A 16,540-nucleotide genomic window follows, 5' to 3' on the forward strand; every position below is an offset into this window, starting at 1 on the left:
CAGCCCTAGCAATGGGTGAACCCCACTTCCCCCGTTTCCCTTTCTGTGGTGTCCGGTCCCTCTCACCGGATACTCGCAGAAAGTGATGTTTGCTGCTTCCAAAGAGACCGTGTATACATCAGCTTGTTCGGTTAGCTAGGGACTCGCCAGTGTAGCCGCACAGAGCTCTGCTTTAGAGTAAAACTAAGAATAAGTTTATTAACAGAGATTGCGTGATACTAAGCAGAGATCACCGAGACAGGAAAAAGGTTACAGACCAAACAAAACCTCCTTTCTAGTGACCAAAAACTTACTTCTAGCAAGTTATAGCATTGCCTAAAACAGTTTCTCCTGCCCTACAGGCCAAGGGCATCCACCATGCCCAGGCTCAGAGAGCACTGCTCTGTGTTCCCTAAGTGGTTGATGGATCGCCTAGAGTGTCTTTTTGTACCCCTTCAGGTTTTCCAGCTCCATGGCCTTTGTCTCAAGGGCCAGGAAGACCATCTGGTGGTGCAGATGCTGTCCGTCACGCCCGCCCCGCTCACTAAACTGCTTCTTCCTCAGCTTGTTAGCTTTGTTACTTTGTTTACGTGATATGTAAATGTACTTGCCCATTGCCCTCTTCAAGCAGGTTAATACCTTTGTCTAGGGCAGAGTTGGTGGATGCATTCCCTCCCAAACACAAAAGCATGACCATGAATTTGCCAAGGTATGTAGTACACAACGTATAGGGAAGTTCAGCGACTATCTTGAGTACTGCAGGAACGTTAGTCAGTGCACAGGCAACCTTGAAATGCTTTTAAAGGTGATCACTAGGGCCCTGTATTAAAACTTTGCACGCTGCATCATCCCAGTTGGTGCGGAGTTTTAAAGTTGGTTTAAACTCTGATCGGATTGGTAAAAAGTCATCCCATTTCTTTAATACAGGCAGCTGTGATGGCACTGAGCAATCCGCCTGTTGAGCCAGCATAGCTTTGAGTGAAACAGTTGAAGTACTGAAAGCCACTAACGGCACAAGGCTCCCTGAAGCCTGCAATGCAATTGTCTACATTAACTCTTTGGAGGCTGCCAACATAGATGACAGAGTTTGAATCAGTTGCTAGGAGAGGATCTTAAATTTCTATGGAGACTTTCATCCCAACAAGCTTTATGAGCTCCTCTGGGGGTGCATCCTGGCAAGCCCAGTGAAGTCAGTGGGGGTTGTCCAGGTACGAATGGATCAAAACTTGCCCACCAGTATGCACCCATGCATGGAATTCCTTCCGCTTTAGAGGTTGCTGCGTTTCAGTGGTGGGTGAAGGAACCAGCTGTTCAACAGTGCAGCAGGAACATGGCGTATTAGGCTGTGTCTACACTGCCACTTTCAGTGCTGAAACTTTAGTCGTTCAGGGATGTGAAAAAACACCCCCGCTGAGGGACAAAAGTTTTAGCGCTGAAAAGCGCCGATATAGACAGCACTTCATTGCTGGGAGTGTGGACCACCCCTTGTTCGGGGTGGGTTTTGCTTTGTTTTTTATTGCCGGGAGAGCTCTCCCCCGGCAATAAAGCATGTCAACGCTGCCCACGTCACAGTGCTGCAACGTGGCAGTGTAGACATACCCATAGTTTAGGACAGGGAGTGAAAACTAGTGTGGCATCCAGTTGCAAGAGCAAGCAGAAGTTAGTCAGAATGGAAGTATAAATGAATGACTGCTGCTGTTTGGGTGCTTTAAATTTCCCCCTTGGTCTGCAGGGGCTTTCCTGCCCTCCAGGGTCAGTTCCATTGAATAGCATCGAGTTCCTGGATAGTAAAATTTTCTCCTTTTGTGGGGGAGGAGTGGGAATTTAAGGCTCCAGATGCCTTCATAGGACAAGGATTGCAGGTCAACTTTTTCTTCTGTGAATATACCAGGAGACTGGGAGGAGGGAAGGGGACTAGCCTCCTTTGCAGTGAGCTGCAGGTGTGCAGGGGAAGCTGTTCTTTACCAGTTAGGGCAGGGAACTTGGCAGTTGAGACTCCTGGCTTCTCTTCCTGATTCTGCATTTCCGTGGGACCTTGGCAACTTTCTTGGCATGTGTTCTCCCCCTTCTCTCCTCCCCCCCCGCCCCCCGTTACTGTAGAATACACACTTATTAAGGGGGTTGGGAGGATCTCCGAGGACTGCAGATCATTATCATTCATTGCAACGCTCACCTGAACATCTTCCTTTCCCCCCAATCTGGTCATTGCTTGGCCACTGATTCTTGGTAGCAGATTCTTTCTGTTCACCACAGTTGTGGTGACAGCAGGAATGTCAGGGTGCTTCTAGCCAGCAAGGCAATTTGCTCAGTGCAGCATCCAGCACACTGGTGGTCACTGGCTGTTTTGATGTCAGCCCCAACGGGCATGCATTTATGAAGAATGCCTGGAAATGGGCAAATAAATGAGGCAGAGGCATTCCTGTGACCGCGGCGTATCTGCCTGCAGCAGATAGCAAAGTGGTTTATTGTCGGGGCCGATCTGCGGTCCCAAGGAGAAAAAGCAACTTCCTTTCTTCTCTCCCCTTCTCCCCACTGCTTTTATTTATTTATTTATTTATATTTTGTGCACGCTATCTGCTGTTTCGGTTGAAACAGACACTGGGTTGGGCATGCGGTGCTCTTGTCTATAGCAGTGGCCAGGAGCAGTTTGAAAGGGGCTGAGTTGCAATTTACAGCACTGTAAATGCTCTGTGCTGGTGACCGGGGTCTATACATCTTGCAATACTCGCAAAACCCTAGGCACAAATGGATACCCCAGCTGAGATCTAGGTATCTTCGGGTGTGGGGTTACTATGTGCGGAGATGGGTTGGAATAACACGTTGATTTCTTTTGCACATAAATAAACTGCAGGTCTGCACATAAAGGGTTCACCACTGCAATGGCAATGTTTGCTGAATCCAGGCAGTGGTGGAAATTTATGCTTTGTATAATTTAACAGTTAATACGGGAATAATGCTTAATGCCTCTTAAACGGCTGGTAATAGAGGGCAGCATTAAAACATTAGTTACTTTTGAGTTGAAATCCTGACAAAGCGGGGCTTAAAAACCTCTCCAAACAAACCACTTAAAGTGTCTATAAAAATCAACAACTTGTAAATCGCTCTTTGGGGTGGGGGGGAGATTCTCTCACGGGTTGGGTTTTTTTCATTGTGGCTGAAAAAAGAAGTGTAACATCTGAGATTCCGTTCAAGAGGTGGGTGAGTGGAATGCTTGCGAAAATACACTCAGTGCTGGGGTGGATTTCCTGGTATTTGATACTGGTCCCAGTGACTTAGATCAAAGGTGTGTGGTGTTCATGTAATGTTTACATAGCATCATCATTTATGAAGCACCTTAAAAGAGAATAAAAGTCGGCCTTCCTGCAAACACAAATCTGATGAAAGGGAGAGGGGCTGGGGCTGCTCCGGCCAGCGAACGCGGGGTTGAGGCTGCTCCTGGGGTTGGCCAGCCTGGTCCGGGGGTGGTCGGCTGGTGCGGCTTGGGCTGGGGGTTAACGGTTAGGCTGGGTTAACCGGTAAGATTAATGCTTATCACTTAACCGTTCACTATTTTACATCCCTATGGGTAACTACAAATACAACTGGCCCACGGCATATACTGTCTGTGGAGCTTGAAATCCTAGATTTTGAAATGGATGATCGGGATGGTGCTAGAGTGGAGGCAGTGAAAGAAGTGAGTGAGGTTTTAATGGGGGATTTGAAGGCTGAGTGTGAGGATGGACTTGAGAGGTGGGAATAATGATGTCCTCTTGTCTGTCTCCCAACGGCTCATGAGCAAAGCATGTTCTCCAGCGTTTTCCCAGTCAAGTTTGAAATGACTCAAAGGGTTCTCACCAGTTCCCCATAGACTCTCTTCTTGACAGCTCAGTCTCCATTTTCAGTTCCTTTCAGCCCATTTACACCTATTTTACAGTGGCTGCCTCCTACTCAGAGTGAAGTAGTTACCACTTCAGTCTCCACCAGTGGGAGCAGGTCACCTCCCACCCGTACTTGGATGTTTTGAGACGTAGGCCCTGATCCATGCAGGCAGAATGTTGTTATAGGCAGTGGAACCCAAGCAAGCTGACTGCATGGGTCTGTTTGCAGGATCAGAGTTGTACCGTGTTAAGATTTTGTCAGGTGCTGCGTACCACAGTGATGTGCTCAGTAGAAATGCCTATGGATAAATCAATAAAAATAAACTCTTATTTGGGCTTTCTTACGGTTGGAATGTTCCTTCGTTAAAGGAACAAGGCAGTCATGAAAAGTCCTTTTAAGAAAATATAAGGCAGTGAAGTTTTAGAAACCATTTGTGGCTTGACTTTGTTGTTTAGCTGGACTGTGGTTTGAGCAAGTTTTAATCTTCTGCTTTCCTGTTTCCTTGCACTTGTAGGGTGACGTGGCCAACAGGCGCATAATGAAGAGGAGCTTTTGGATTTCCTAGTTCTTTGAGACAGAGATTCAAAGGAGAAGAACCTCCCATCTGCTTCTTTGCCATGTCTGGATCTACTCAGCCCGTGACACAGAACTGGCGAGCCACCGAGCCGCGCTATCCCCCTCACGCCATGTCCTATCCAGTTCAGATCAGTCGGACACATCCGGTAAGGCAGACCTCTCACTTCCCTCGGGACGGGTGTAGGATTGCGTGGCCCTGTTGTAAGGGACAGTGATTTGGATTTAATGGCTTCCGCTGAGGTGGGGTGTCGAAGCGAATCGAAGCACACTTCCCTCTCTCCTAATGGGATTTCTTCTTGCCTCTCTCATCTGTTCTCTCTCTTCTCCATCCTCAGGATGGCTATAACTTCTCCCCCTCTCCAACCTACTTGGCCACCTGCCTCAGTGCTGCTCAGGGCTCCAATTCATGGCTGTGTTCTCAGAAGCTTGGTGGGTCGTTTGTTGTCCCGGAGAGAACACAATTGGTTAAAGGAACACGAGCAGGCGTTGGGAGTGCAGGAGAAGTGCGGTTAACCACATGTGTGGAGTTCAAGGACTCTGCCTCTGTCCCTTTCTGGCTCGGCTTTTACAATGTGTGCTGAATCATGAGGTGGCTGGCATCCTTCCACGAATGCCAACGTATCGCTTCCCAGCAAGCCTGACCCTCCGCACTCATGTTTGTTTGAGAACTCTTGTGATTTCCTCCAGGGCAGGCAGGCAGCCGTGCCAAGGGGACTTCCATCTAATGAACCTACTGTTTGCTTTTCAGTCAGGTAGCCGAGACCCCTCTCTTTGTAGGGATTCTGGCTTGGGGAGGATGCTGCGTATTGTGTTGGTGAAAGAGAGGGGAATCCGTGCTCTTTTTTTAATACAGCCTCCCCACAGCTCTTAGGTTTTTCTCGTCTCCTGTAGATGAAAGGCCTTGTCTTCTGTTAGACTGGGAAATACGCTGAGGCAAGGAATGTACTCAAGGATCAAAGTCTGGACTCCTGGCTCTGAGTCCCTCCTGCTCTAACCACTAGACTGCACTACTCAATCAGTCCAAAACTCTCATGGGGCACACCGGAGGATTGGAAAGTCATTTGGGATAGCCACGTCTGAAACAGAGGGAAGCAGGCTGGGTTTTTGGGCGTGGGAGAATCTAGGCTATGTCCTGAAGAAGCCGTTTGCATGTGAATCAGTTGTCTTTTCTTAGGAGTGTTTGCTGGCAAAGCTGTTTTTCCTAATCCTATTATCCAGAAGCCATGCAAGACAGCGCTTCTATTTGATGACCCAGAGCTAGGAAGGGTAAACCCATCCAAATCCCGCTGCTGTGTACTGTCACCCCTACCCCAGCTCACTCCTTCTGAATCTTTGAATGTTTGAGATTTAAGATCGAAATGGAAAAGACTTTCCGTAGTGGAACAGCTTCCATCGGCACAAGTTGCTTGAATGAATCTTATTAGGTGTCGGAGCATAGAGTATACTTGTCAGGCTGCTCTTTGGAGCCAGCCCCTTGGTGAGTCATAGCAAGTGGACCACAGTTACGAAGGCGTTTATAGCGTGTTTTAGTGTAGGCGGGCTGAGGTGACCTTGTTTCAGGGTTAGCTTTGTAACAAGGAATCCTATTGAACTGCCCTGACTGCAAAGCCTCCAAATCCAGGAAATGTCGATGTGAGGCTGAAAGTTTTGTTCTTCTCCCACTCTGCTGCTCTTCAGGAGCACAGCACCCATGGGAGTGTCTGGGAAGGGGTCGGGGTTGGGAAAGCTCTGCGGTAGAAAGCCAAGTAAGGTGAGGGGAAGGGATGGGCTTTCGGCTCCGTTTCTTTGCTTGTATGGGGTTGCTTGGGGCCTTTCTTCTGCCCTCTTTTACATTCTACAAGGAGGCTTTTCGTCTTTGGTAACCGAGACACATGTGAGAGTCTCGACATGGTTCTCCCTTCCGCGCCTGCTGTGTGGGGGCACGAGAGGGGCTCGGCGCTCTCATCTCTCTGCTGGCCTCTGGCAAGTATCCTAGGCCTTGACCAGCTGGCGCTCTTAGCCTTCCAGCTCAGCTCCCACCCTCCTCAAATACTTGTGTGTATTCCTCCACGGCTTGGTAGCAGCATCCTAATGTCAAGTCTCACTGTTGCTGGGGGAGAGCAGGAGAAGGGAAACCCTCTTGGTGGGTGGGGTCCCCCCCCCGCAGTCTCACCCCAGTCCTCAGGGGAATTTTGGGTCCTGCTCATTGGGCGGCTTCCTGTCCGTTTGCTTTTCTTACGGGGGGTGGTCATTAGCCTGTCGAGCAGGCTTTGGAGCCCTTCTGCCCAGGCTGCAGCTCTGTATCCTAACCTTTGCTGGTCAGCCGATTAGCCACAGATGGGGGAAGGAGCTATTCTGTCGCTGGACCCCTTATTGGCTGTGGCAGCATGCAGCTTATACACCCCAGTGCAGCGCGGTTTCACAAGGATGCCATGTGCAGTGGAGTGAAGGGGCAAATTCTGTCCTGATCAGAAACTAGACATGGGGGTGGAGGCTGGAGGGGATGGGGGCGCGGAGAAACACACCGGGTTTGCAATCATTTCAGAGCCTTTAAAGAGAGTCCACTTTGAGTGTGACCCCAGAAATGAGTGAATGCTCAGGGCCGTGGGCTCGACTTCTTATATCTTCCAAACCAGCTTTGCTTTTCCTTTTGTGGCACCATCTAATAAAGTGAAACCAACCAGTTGTGTTGGATGCAAGTTGAAACATGAGTGCTAGATTTTTTTCCAGCCTGCCCTTCCTCGCTGGCTGGCATGAATGCTGTTTTTATTCTGCTGAGTTAAGGTTGGAGCAGTTTGCTGGCTCAGCTTCTAAAGGCTATTTTTACAGCCACATTAAATCTTCCAGAGTTATGTGATACTGCTGAGGTGTTTAGGAGCTGGAGAGGCCTTGTTTGAGGCTGCAGATGGGAACCCAAAAGGATCATTTCCTACTTAGTGAATACAGAGGAGTCTTTCCCCCTCTTCCCACCCACGCAGTCTCCGCCATGGCCTTGTCAAAGCTACCTTGTCTCCCTTAACAAGGTGGAGGGTGGGGCATTTCTCAGAAACCTCTTCCTGTGTGATCTCCTTGTGCTCTGTTTGCAAATGTACATCTCTCACTTGGCAGAGCTGTCACCTGGCACCTGACCATGGCCGTAGGGACAGAGCTCATCTCTGGTTAGGACTATTTGGGAGGGAAGATGCAGTTGTTTGCTTTGAAGTTGCCTGCAGTGTGGTATTAACCCCAGCGTGGAGCTTGCTTGCATGTCTTGGCCAGGTCACTTTTGTCATGGGCTGTCTGTCTAGTAAGAGCTAGTTTGGAAGGAGATGGCGGAGGAACAAACCTGCCCCGGTGCTAATAAGTGTCTGCTTTTAATGATATTTTGATTCAGGTTTGCTACATCCTCTGACATATTTGCAAGAATAGGGTCCTAACCCTAGGTAAATTCATGACTACTTAGGCTGTCTGCAGGATATTTTTGATTACATTGGTAGGGACTGTCGGGTTCTTAAGTTTGTACGGTGTTTAGCACTACGGTGCTTGGATGTCTAGCTGTGACCATAATACAAGTAAATCCATAGCTTTGTCTGTCAGTGGTCCTGCATTCACACGCCTTGACCCCCATATCTGCTGTTGAAAAGAGCCTTGTAGAAACGGGGGGCAGGGTTGGTGGTTCAGAAATTAGCCTTAAAATGGTTTCGGGCTCAGAGACACTTCCAGAGGAAGAGAGATTTGTTTAAAGATGAGACAAATAAGAGGGGACGTGATAAAAGCATGCTGAACAATGGGTGGTATAGAGAAGGTAAATTGGGCACTTCTATTTACCTTTCTCATGATGCAAAAACAAGGGCACAAAAACAGAAAGGCAGAGAACTTCAAATGAATAAAAGATTACATGTTTTATGGATATCTTTGCCACAAGGTATCATTAAGACCATGAGTTCAGAATTTGAAAGAGGACTGGACATTTATATGTCTAATGAGAACGTGCAGAGTTCCTTTAGTAAGGGTTTAAGAAAAAGGAACGGCCCCCTGCCTGCCAAACCCCCCCCCCCAAATTTGGAAGGGACATAAATCCTCATGCTTAGGAGTATAAACTAACCTCTAATATGTGGGGTTAAGAAGAAATGTCCTGTATAGGTAGGTAGGTTATTTTATCATCGCCCAATTCAGAGTTTTTTTCAACTTCCTGGGAAGTATCTGGGACTGGCCAATGTCAGAGAGACAGGATGCTAGTGAACCCACTGGTCTGGTACGTTATACCATCCCTGTATAGCTCATTTTTGCTTTATTTAAAATAAATGACATGCGATCTCTGTAGAAGTGTGGGTGTTCTTAATGGGAAAGGCAAAAGCCTTTCCTTTTTTAAAGCCAAATTCAGCAATGGTGTTTATCTGAAAACAGCTGTATGAACGGTTCCTCCCTTTGCTCCCAAGTGCACTGAATCATTGTGGACCAAGCAAAAGGGGACAGCAGATCATTTTCCACATTAATGAGTAGCTGGAGCAGCATAATATGTGGATGTCTTGTCAATTGCTGTCTTGCCAGCTCTTGGAGGGAGGGATTGCTTATTGAATGTTCTGTGACCTTTAGCTAAAGGTGAAAATGCATATTACTTGTACGCTTAACCGTGTAATGTGTCGGGAGCTCCTGCTCTCTCGAAGGAAACCTTAGCTTGAGGGGTTTTCATTTTCTGTCAACCCACAGATATTTTCTGTAAACAGATCAATTAGAACATAGAATGGCCCTGCTGAGTCAGACCAAAAGGCTGCCTAGCCCAGTATCCTGTCTTCTGACAGTGGCTGGTGCCAGATGCTTCAGAGGGAGTGAACAGAAGAAGGCAATTTGAGTGGTCCATCCACTGTCATCCAGTCCCAGCTTCTGGTAAATTTCCTTTCCTAGCTTTGCCTCCATCCCTAGCTGTAAAGCCCCAAGTAATCTATAGGCAATGGGGTGGGAAGGGTTCCCCCCCATCCATGTATCCAATTTCCTGTGGTGTCCTCCTTAATCGTCATAATTTACCTGCTCATGCCGTGCGGTTTCATAGCTATAGGAATGACTATGACATGAGCAGGAGTGGGGGAACCTGCATGGTAGGACTAGCAAAGGGGAGGTTTAGGCATTCTGAGAGACACGGTCTGTTGTTGCAGGCATCAGCAGGAAATATCAAGGGGCCCCAGCGTTGCGCATTGGTTTACTTTATGGAGATTTTAACTTTGTGTGTTGCGAGCACTAAATTCCCCCGCACAGAGTCGCTAGTTGAAGAGTAAAAGAATGAAATCTCCTCTCCACAGAACAGGTGGCTCACTATGAGCTTCCCACACGCTGCCCTGCAAACGATCCTTTCTTTGGAGGGACCACTTCTGTTGAGACTCAATTTTATGAGGGAGACTTCAGCTAGTCATGTTTGGAACCACTGAGCTTAAATTTTCAAACAAGCACCTCTGTGCTTCTTCATGCTGCCTCTTACGCTTGGGAGGAGCTCCCCATAAACATCCACAAAGCTACTTTGTTGTCCTCCTTTGGATTTCTCCTTAACTCTCCTTTGCCATGTGATGCCTACAAAACTTGGCAATAGTTAGGCTTCTGGTGTGCTGAGAACACAGCCTATCATGCTGACCAACAGCATCTTGTTTCCTTGTGCTCCCCCGTCTGTCTGTCTCAGTCTGTTTTACACTTAGATTGTGAGCTCTTTTTGATCTGTGTTTGTATAGTGCCTAGCACAATCGGGGTCCTGATCCATCGTTGGGGCCCCAGGCACCACCCTAAACCAATAATAAATAATGCTTATATGGGCTTGATTTTGCACCTAGCAAAGTCAGTGGCAAAACTCCTGTTGACTTCAGTAAGTGCAGGATCTGGTCCATGACTCTCTGCTCAGCGGCTGAGCACATCATGTCTCTACCTCTGGCCGAAGCTCACCCTTTGTGAGGCTAGCGTTCTAGAACCACAGTGCTGTATCTCTAGTGAACTAGCTCATTAGCGTCTGAATCAAAAACTCCCTTGCTACAAGTGCCTGTTCCTTAGGGTCTGAGACCATCCTATTTTGGGGAAAGTTCCATGGCCTGTGTTATACAGGAGGTCTGATTAGATGATCACTATGGTCCCTCCTGGCCGTGGCATCTATGAATCTATCCCAGAGATGTCCCTTAGACACGGCGCTCATTCAGCGCTGACCTGCCAGTTTAGCAGGCTGTTGGAGGTCACCTTCACACCCAATCAAGCAAAATCAAGGGGATTGGTAAGTATATGCCAGCATGTTGATATAAATTGTTGGAGAGGATCAGAGAAGTTAAATGGGGAATTAATCATTGCAGTCTCCGCCTAACGGCTTCCCTGCTGAAGAGGAATATAATGTAACAAATCAAAAAGTCTGCAGGTTGGCCTATGCACACCTTTGTCCGAAATAACAAACTTGGTTGTAAGTCTCACTGCTAGCTATTTTGGTGCCAGTCTGAGTGTGTACACTCTTACTTTGGATTACAAGCGCCCTATTTTGATTTAAGAAGTTGTTGCAATTTATTTTATTAGTATTTTTTTACTGAGTTCAAGTTAAATCACAATAGGACGCTCAAAATCTGAAATAAGTGTCCACACCCAGAATTGCACTAAAATAGCTAAGGATGCGAATTACAAGTTGTTGCTTCAGTGTGTGTCAAACCTGCCGTAAAGGAAAGTGATGTAGTTGGTCCGACAGCATTTTGTTACTTGCTCAGACACTGAAACACAGCTGGGGAAGTCGTGAGCCCTTCTGGTTCTTCCATTGGCTTTGAGCTTCCAGACTGAAATGTCTGTTAGCATGGATCAGAAAAGAAATGGTTCATCTCAAGTGTTAATTTCATCTGCATTAATAAAGGCAGTTATAATACATTACTGTACAACCAATCTAAACACAACGGTTTGTTTTGGTATGTATCCTTCATTGTCGTTGGCAAATCCATCAGCACAATCTTGATCAGTCTGACTCTCATTAATCCTTAAGGGAGGCTGTATTTAGATAATCTGCTTCATAAACTGGCTCATGTGGTAGCAATATCCCCTTAGAGCAGGGTTAATCAACAGGCAGACCACAGGCCAAATCCAGACCGCCAGACGCGTTTGAATGGACCCCCAAATCTTTTTATTTACTTATTTATAATATTTTTTGATTATTTTTTGTCATGGTCCAAATTTCTTGGTCATGGTATAGTCAAGTCCAGACTCCAGAGAAAATAATAATAATTATCCCTGCCTTAGAGTATTTCTATATCAGATCTCCTAAGCTAGGCAGGGTCAGCCTGAGAGTCATTCAAATGTTGTAGTGGGTGACATAGCAGGGGGTGGTGCTCAGCGTTAATACTGAATCAGTGCCCTAGCGAGAGGTTATAAGGACATAATGATGCTGGAGGCTCTCTTCACTGGGGAGGCATAAACCTGTGAGGTCCTGACCACTCGTGATCATTAAAGATCCCCTGGCACTTCTCCCAACAGCAAGGGTGTTAATCTTGGAGTCCCGACCAAAATCCAGCTCGGGTAATTATGTTCTTCCTACCTGAAGTTCTCCCAGTAGTTTTGAACTGGGCAAGCCTATCCTGAAAAACTGTCACATCGGGATGTATGTTGCCAGTGGGGCAGGGTTGCTGTAGATGGCTACATTTTAGAGGTGGGTGACATGATCCATATATAAAAATCGCTTTGAGATGAGTCCGTATGAATAGTGCTTTATGCATGATAAATGTAAGGTGCTATTGATATTACTGATTCCTGGAGAGGCAGTGAATAATTTTACCTCTAGAACCACAATGCTTGTCTGTGTTAATTTATACTTCTGTTGCAAACTGAAGACATTAGAGCATCAAACACCAGCCTGCCCTGGTGTTGCTCAAAGCTCCCTCCTCCCCATCCCAGCAATCCCCAAAAGCAAAGAGATTCCTAGTACCAGCTGCACAGCAGTGTTGGAGTCTGTTCAGATTTCACACGAGATATTGTCATCTGTCAGAGTACTTTCCGTGATCCCGTGCCTGGCGTTTTATTGGCCTTTGAAGAGTGATTTGATTTTTTTTGTTTTTTTTAAACCAAAACCATGGAACTGATATGGCAACTTTGATTCAGCTGCTTACTAACGAACTCAAATCATCTCTCTGGAAAAGTGGCTTTATATTTCTGATGACACATTATGTGAGCTCTGAACTGTACAGTGATGGCTTGATTTAATTGATTTATGTTTTGGGTTGGGATAGCTTGAAAGCAAAGCCAGAAGACCCCCTGATTCCCAGCTCTGGATTCTGTCTCCTTGCCAGGAAAGGCTTAGCTTCCAACACTCGGGATTCACAATGCATTTTCCCTGGTACCTTTTTTTTAAAAGCAGATGGAGCTGTGGCAAATTTCCACTTTTGCTTCCGAGCCAGGAATCTACACTTCAGTGGGGCTTTTGAATTTGATTTGTAAACCTGTGGGATGCTTCCTTGCATTTAAAAACATCACATGGGTTAATCACAAGAACACAATAAATCTATACAAGGGAATAATACCTTGTAATGAAGACTTTCAACTGACCCTGTTGGAGCTCTGAATATCACCTGTTTCCCCTCCTCTTCCTTGTGTTCCATCATAATAGAACCCTTGGTACAGCCATCATCAGTGGTGACTGGCTGGGATTCTTATTGGAGCTCTTCCGCCACGTTCCTTAATTGGCTAAAGGAATTTCCATTGAGTTGAATGTCACTCTTCTCCCAGCCAAGATTGTGACTGCCATACTCTGTCATCCCAGAAATCCAGTGTGGCAGTGGAGCCCAGGGTCCTACCTGTTAGCTCTTTACTCGTAAGCCAGGAGATGTGGTGCTTTTTGGCTTAAGTATACCAGGAGCTTCAGTTTGCTGTGAAGACTGCCCGATGGCTGGCTTTATCAACGTGGTGCCGGACAATGAAAACTCCAAATGATAAGCATGCAGCATCACAGAGGAAAATGACTTCATTTGTTGTGTTTGGAAGGCAAAGCCATCAAACAGCTCTGAGACCGCGATTTGGGGAAGAGAAGAAAGTGTGAGAATGGATGGAAACTCTCTGAAAGAGGACTATGGAGTTATGTAACACTGCATATGTGCAGAATATAGATCAAAGCATGGACCTTGCTCTGAAGAGCTTGCATGGACCTTGCTCTGAAGAGCTTGCAGTGGAAGATGAGCAAGGTAGAAGCATGGTCTTGTGGTTGAGGCACTGACCTAGGATTCAGGAGATCTGAACATCAATGGTACATAGGCTCCTAAGTACCCAAGTCACTTTTAAAATGGGGTTTAACCCCATGAATCTCTCAGGTGCTTTGGAAAATATTACCCTTAATACCTCTGGTTCTCCTTTCCCGGGATAGTAATCCTTCCTTTCTCCACTATTTGTCCAGTCTATGTAGATGGGCCGTGTGTGTATGTAAATGATGCTAACACAATGGAGATCTTGGCTGGGGCCTCTAGAATGGAAATAATAGGTGGTAATATAAAGACCAGTGATGGGACAATGGCACAGATAAAGGAGCCATGGGGAGGATCTCTAAAGAAAATGGGTAGGAAGGCTTCCTGGAAGAAACGAGTGTAAGGAAGAGAGGATTGGGGGTTTCTTGGCAGACAAGACTAAGGACCTGGTTCCAAGCATACAGATAGCATGCTAGAAAGCCCGGAGCTGAGAGGAGGAGGAGGTGATAAGTGGGAAAAGTAGGAGTGAGATGGGGAGTCAGAAATTTAGAGCAGAGGTGCTTAAATTGCAGAAGAGATTTGGAGAGGGCAAGATTAGATGAGGTCTCGAAGGTGAGGTGAGGAGCTTGGGTACATTAAAGGAATGGGATTCAAGGGTGTGGTGGCGGTTTGAGAGTTGTGGTTAGCATGTGACCACAAGTGATTCTGGAAAGCTGAGTTCCAAGCCTTGGCGGGATTTTACAGGATGATTCCGGTGGACAAGAGATGGAAATCCCCAGCAAAAGGCTCTGTTTTAATTGTGGCTGGGTATGACTCAGGGATGGGGAAGGGAGCGCAGGGTCCGGCAGTGCTCTGACATTTCTGTTGGAGAAACTCCAAAGAAGCGAACTCCTAAATTTGTTTCTCTTTTGCAGACACCTTTGGTTGTGTCTGCCATCTGCCTGAGGACTGGCTGCTCAAATCTGGCAGCAGGTGTCAGAGTGGCTGCGGCTAGTTACAAGGACCCACTGGTCAGATGACTGCGAAGTCAGAAAAACAGAGTGCTATTCCCCGTGACATTGGTTCTTTTCAGTGAATGGCATATTTTGCATGGCCAGGAAAAACATCACCGAAATTCACAGCTCACTGGGAGAAAAAATAAGTTAAGAAGGATGTGCTGCTCTGCAGCTGGTCCATACGCTGCTCGAGATGGCAACAAAAAGCAATGCCTTTCCAAGAGCAGGCCACGTGGAGTGTGGTCACCTTCCGAAACAAAAGGCCAAGCCAGCAGTGTTTGGGAGATTGATGGCCCGGAGACTCTACTGGAACAATAAGGATGTTGTCTGAAGCACATGTTTCATCCCTGTAGACAAGATAACACTGTGTTAATTCAACCAAGTTTTTATTCCTAACCTTATCTCAAACAACATACTTGATTATGGAGGAGGAGTTGTTGTTGCAAGAAAAATAAAGCATCTCTAATCTTCCTGTTGGATATTCAAATGGCTGGAGGGTGGGTGGTGCTGGGTTGGGTTGACTTGTTTGATCAATAGCTTCCTTTTGTTTCTGCGTAATCAGTTGCAGATGTTTTCTCATGGGGGGGGGGGCAGAAAAGTGAATCGTTACAGAAGAAGCCAGCTGAGTCTAGCTACATAGCAACTCCAGTGTGGACTGCCTTTATCAAGGCAACAGATTGCCCCTAACTCACTGCAGAAAGACATCCACAGACATCATCTCCCTTGATTAGAGTGAAAAGTTACAGGTGATAAGGCGAGCCCAGTCATAGTGTGAGCCACTAAGTGATTTATTCATAGAATGAATCTTCAAGCTCTTCTGTACTGGAGAATGTTTTCAATTCCCTTTTTCCCTCTCCCAGCTGTAACTGAAAGGATACTATCAAGTTGTTCATTCCTGAACTTGACCTAAATAGTAACCTTTGGATGCAGTAAGAAAAGGAGAACTGGTGGCACCTTAGAGACTAACCAATTTATTTGAGCATATATGGATGCAGTGTGTGTCTACACAATTTCCAGACCTGCATATGGCTGGCAGCCTGATGGGGTAAGAGAGCTTGATGGGGAATGCCACATTAAATACTTCCTTTTGGTCGTAAAATATTGGTGGGTTTTTTTTTAAATTTATTTTAAAGCTATTATTGATGTAGAAACTTGGAGTGATCATGTTTTGGTCCTTGTGTTTCCTCTGCTTGCTGAATGGCAGCTGGTAGTGAGCAAATAGCGTGCCAAGAGCTCTGCTAACATGGGTGATACTGGTGCACAAACAAGGAATGAAATTGCCAATGAGCCATGCTTACCTTTGGAGCTACATTAGAAGGACGGGAAAATGACTCAATGGGTCACAGAGTAGCAGCCGTGTTAGTCTGTATTCGCAAAAAGAAAAGGAGTACTTGTGGCACCTTAGAGACTAAAATTTATTTGAGCATAAGTTTTCATGAGCTACAGCTCACTTCATCAGATGCATTCAGTTTTTTCCACCGTATGCATCTGCCGAAGTGAGCTGTAGCTCACGAAAGCTTATGCTCAAATAAATTTTAGTCTCTAAGGTGCCACAAGTCCTCCTTTTCTTTTTTTCAGTGGGTCAGTTACCCGGCAAGGTGCTATAGATTGGGGTCTGACCCTAACTGCTTGTGAATTATGGGCAGTGTGGGGCAAAATTTAGCCCCAGTCTTACTCGTCTCCAAAACCAGTGGAGCGGTTCCTTCCTGCATGCTCTGACAGTAACCATGGGGCTGTGTTCTGGGATGTATCTGGAGGACCGAAAGCATGTAGACATGCAGATCATGCTGTGCAGCCTAGACTCAGTTATGATCTTTCTGCATATACCCCACACAGAAGATTGTGTGTGTGCTCATGAGAATGAGTGATACGGGCTTTGGGTGATGGTGGCTTGTTGCCAACCAGAATAAAGGAACATCTTGATGGTTTCTGTAGCAGCGTGGGTGGGTGGGTGCCTTTACCAGCATGCGGGGGTATTTCCACACCAGCCCAGAATCTGGTCTGTTT

At 46.5% G+C, this 16,540-nt stretch overlaps 1 protein-coding gene across 15 annotated transcripts in view; it reads left to right on the forward strand.

Moving 5' to 3' along the window:
* Positions 1 to 16,540, forward strand: part of NCOR2 (nuclear receptor corepressor 2) — a 412,272-nt gene that overhangs the window by 116,715 nt on the left and 279,017 nt on the right. For all 15 annotated transcript variants that reach the window (XM_073313442.2, XM_073313441.2, XM_073313453.2 and 12 more), the window contains exon 2: positions 4,352 to 4,559. In XM_073313442.2, the coding sequence (XP_073169543.2) occupies positions 4,455 to 4,559 (105 nt within the window). In that variant the 5' untranslated portion in view covers positions 4,352 to 4,454. The remainder of the gene's footprint in view (positions 1 to 4,351; positions 4,560 to 16,540) is intronic.

The sequence above is a fragment of the Lepidochelys kempii genome, chromosome 15 (assembly GCF_965140285.1).
Source record: "Lepidochelys kempii isolate rLepKem1 chromosome 15, rLepKem1.hap1, whole genome shotgun sequence".
NCBI classification, from domain to species: domain Eukaryota; kingdom Metazoa; phylum Chordata; order Testudines; family Cheloniidae; genus Lepidochelys; species Lepidochelys kempii.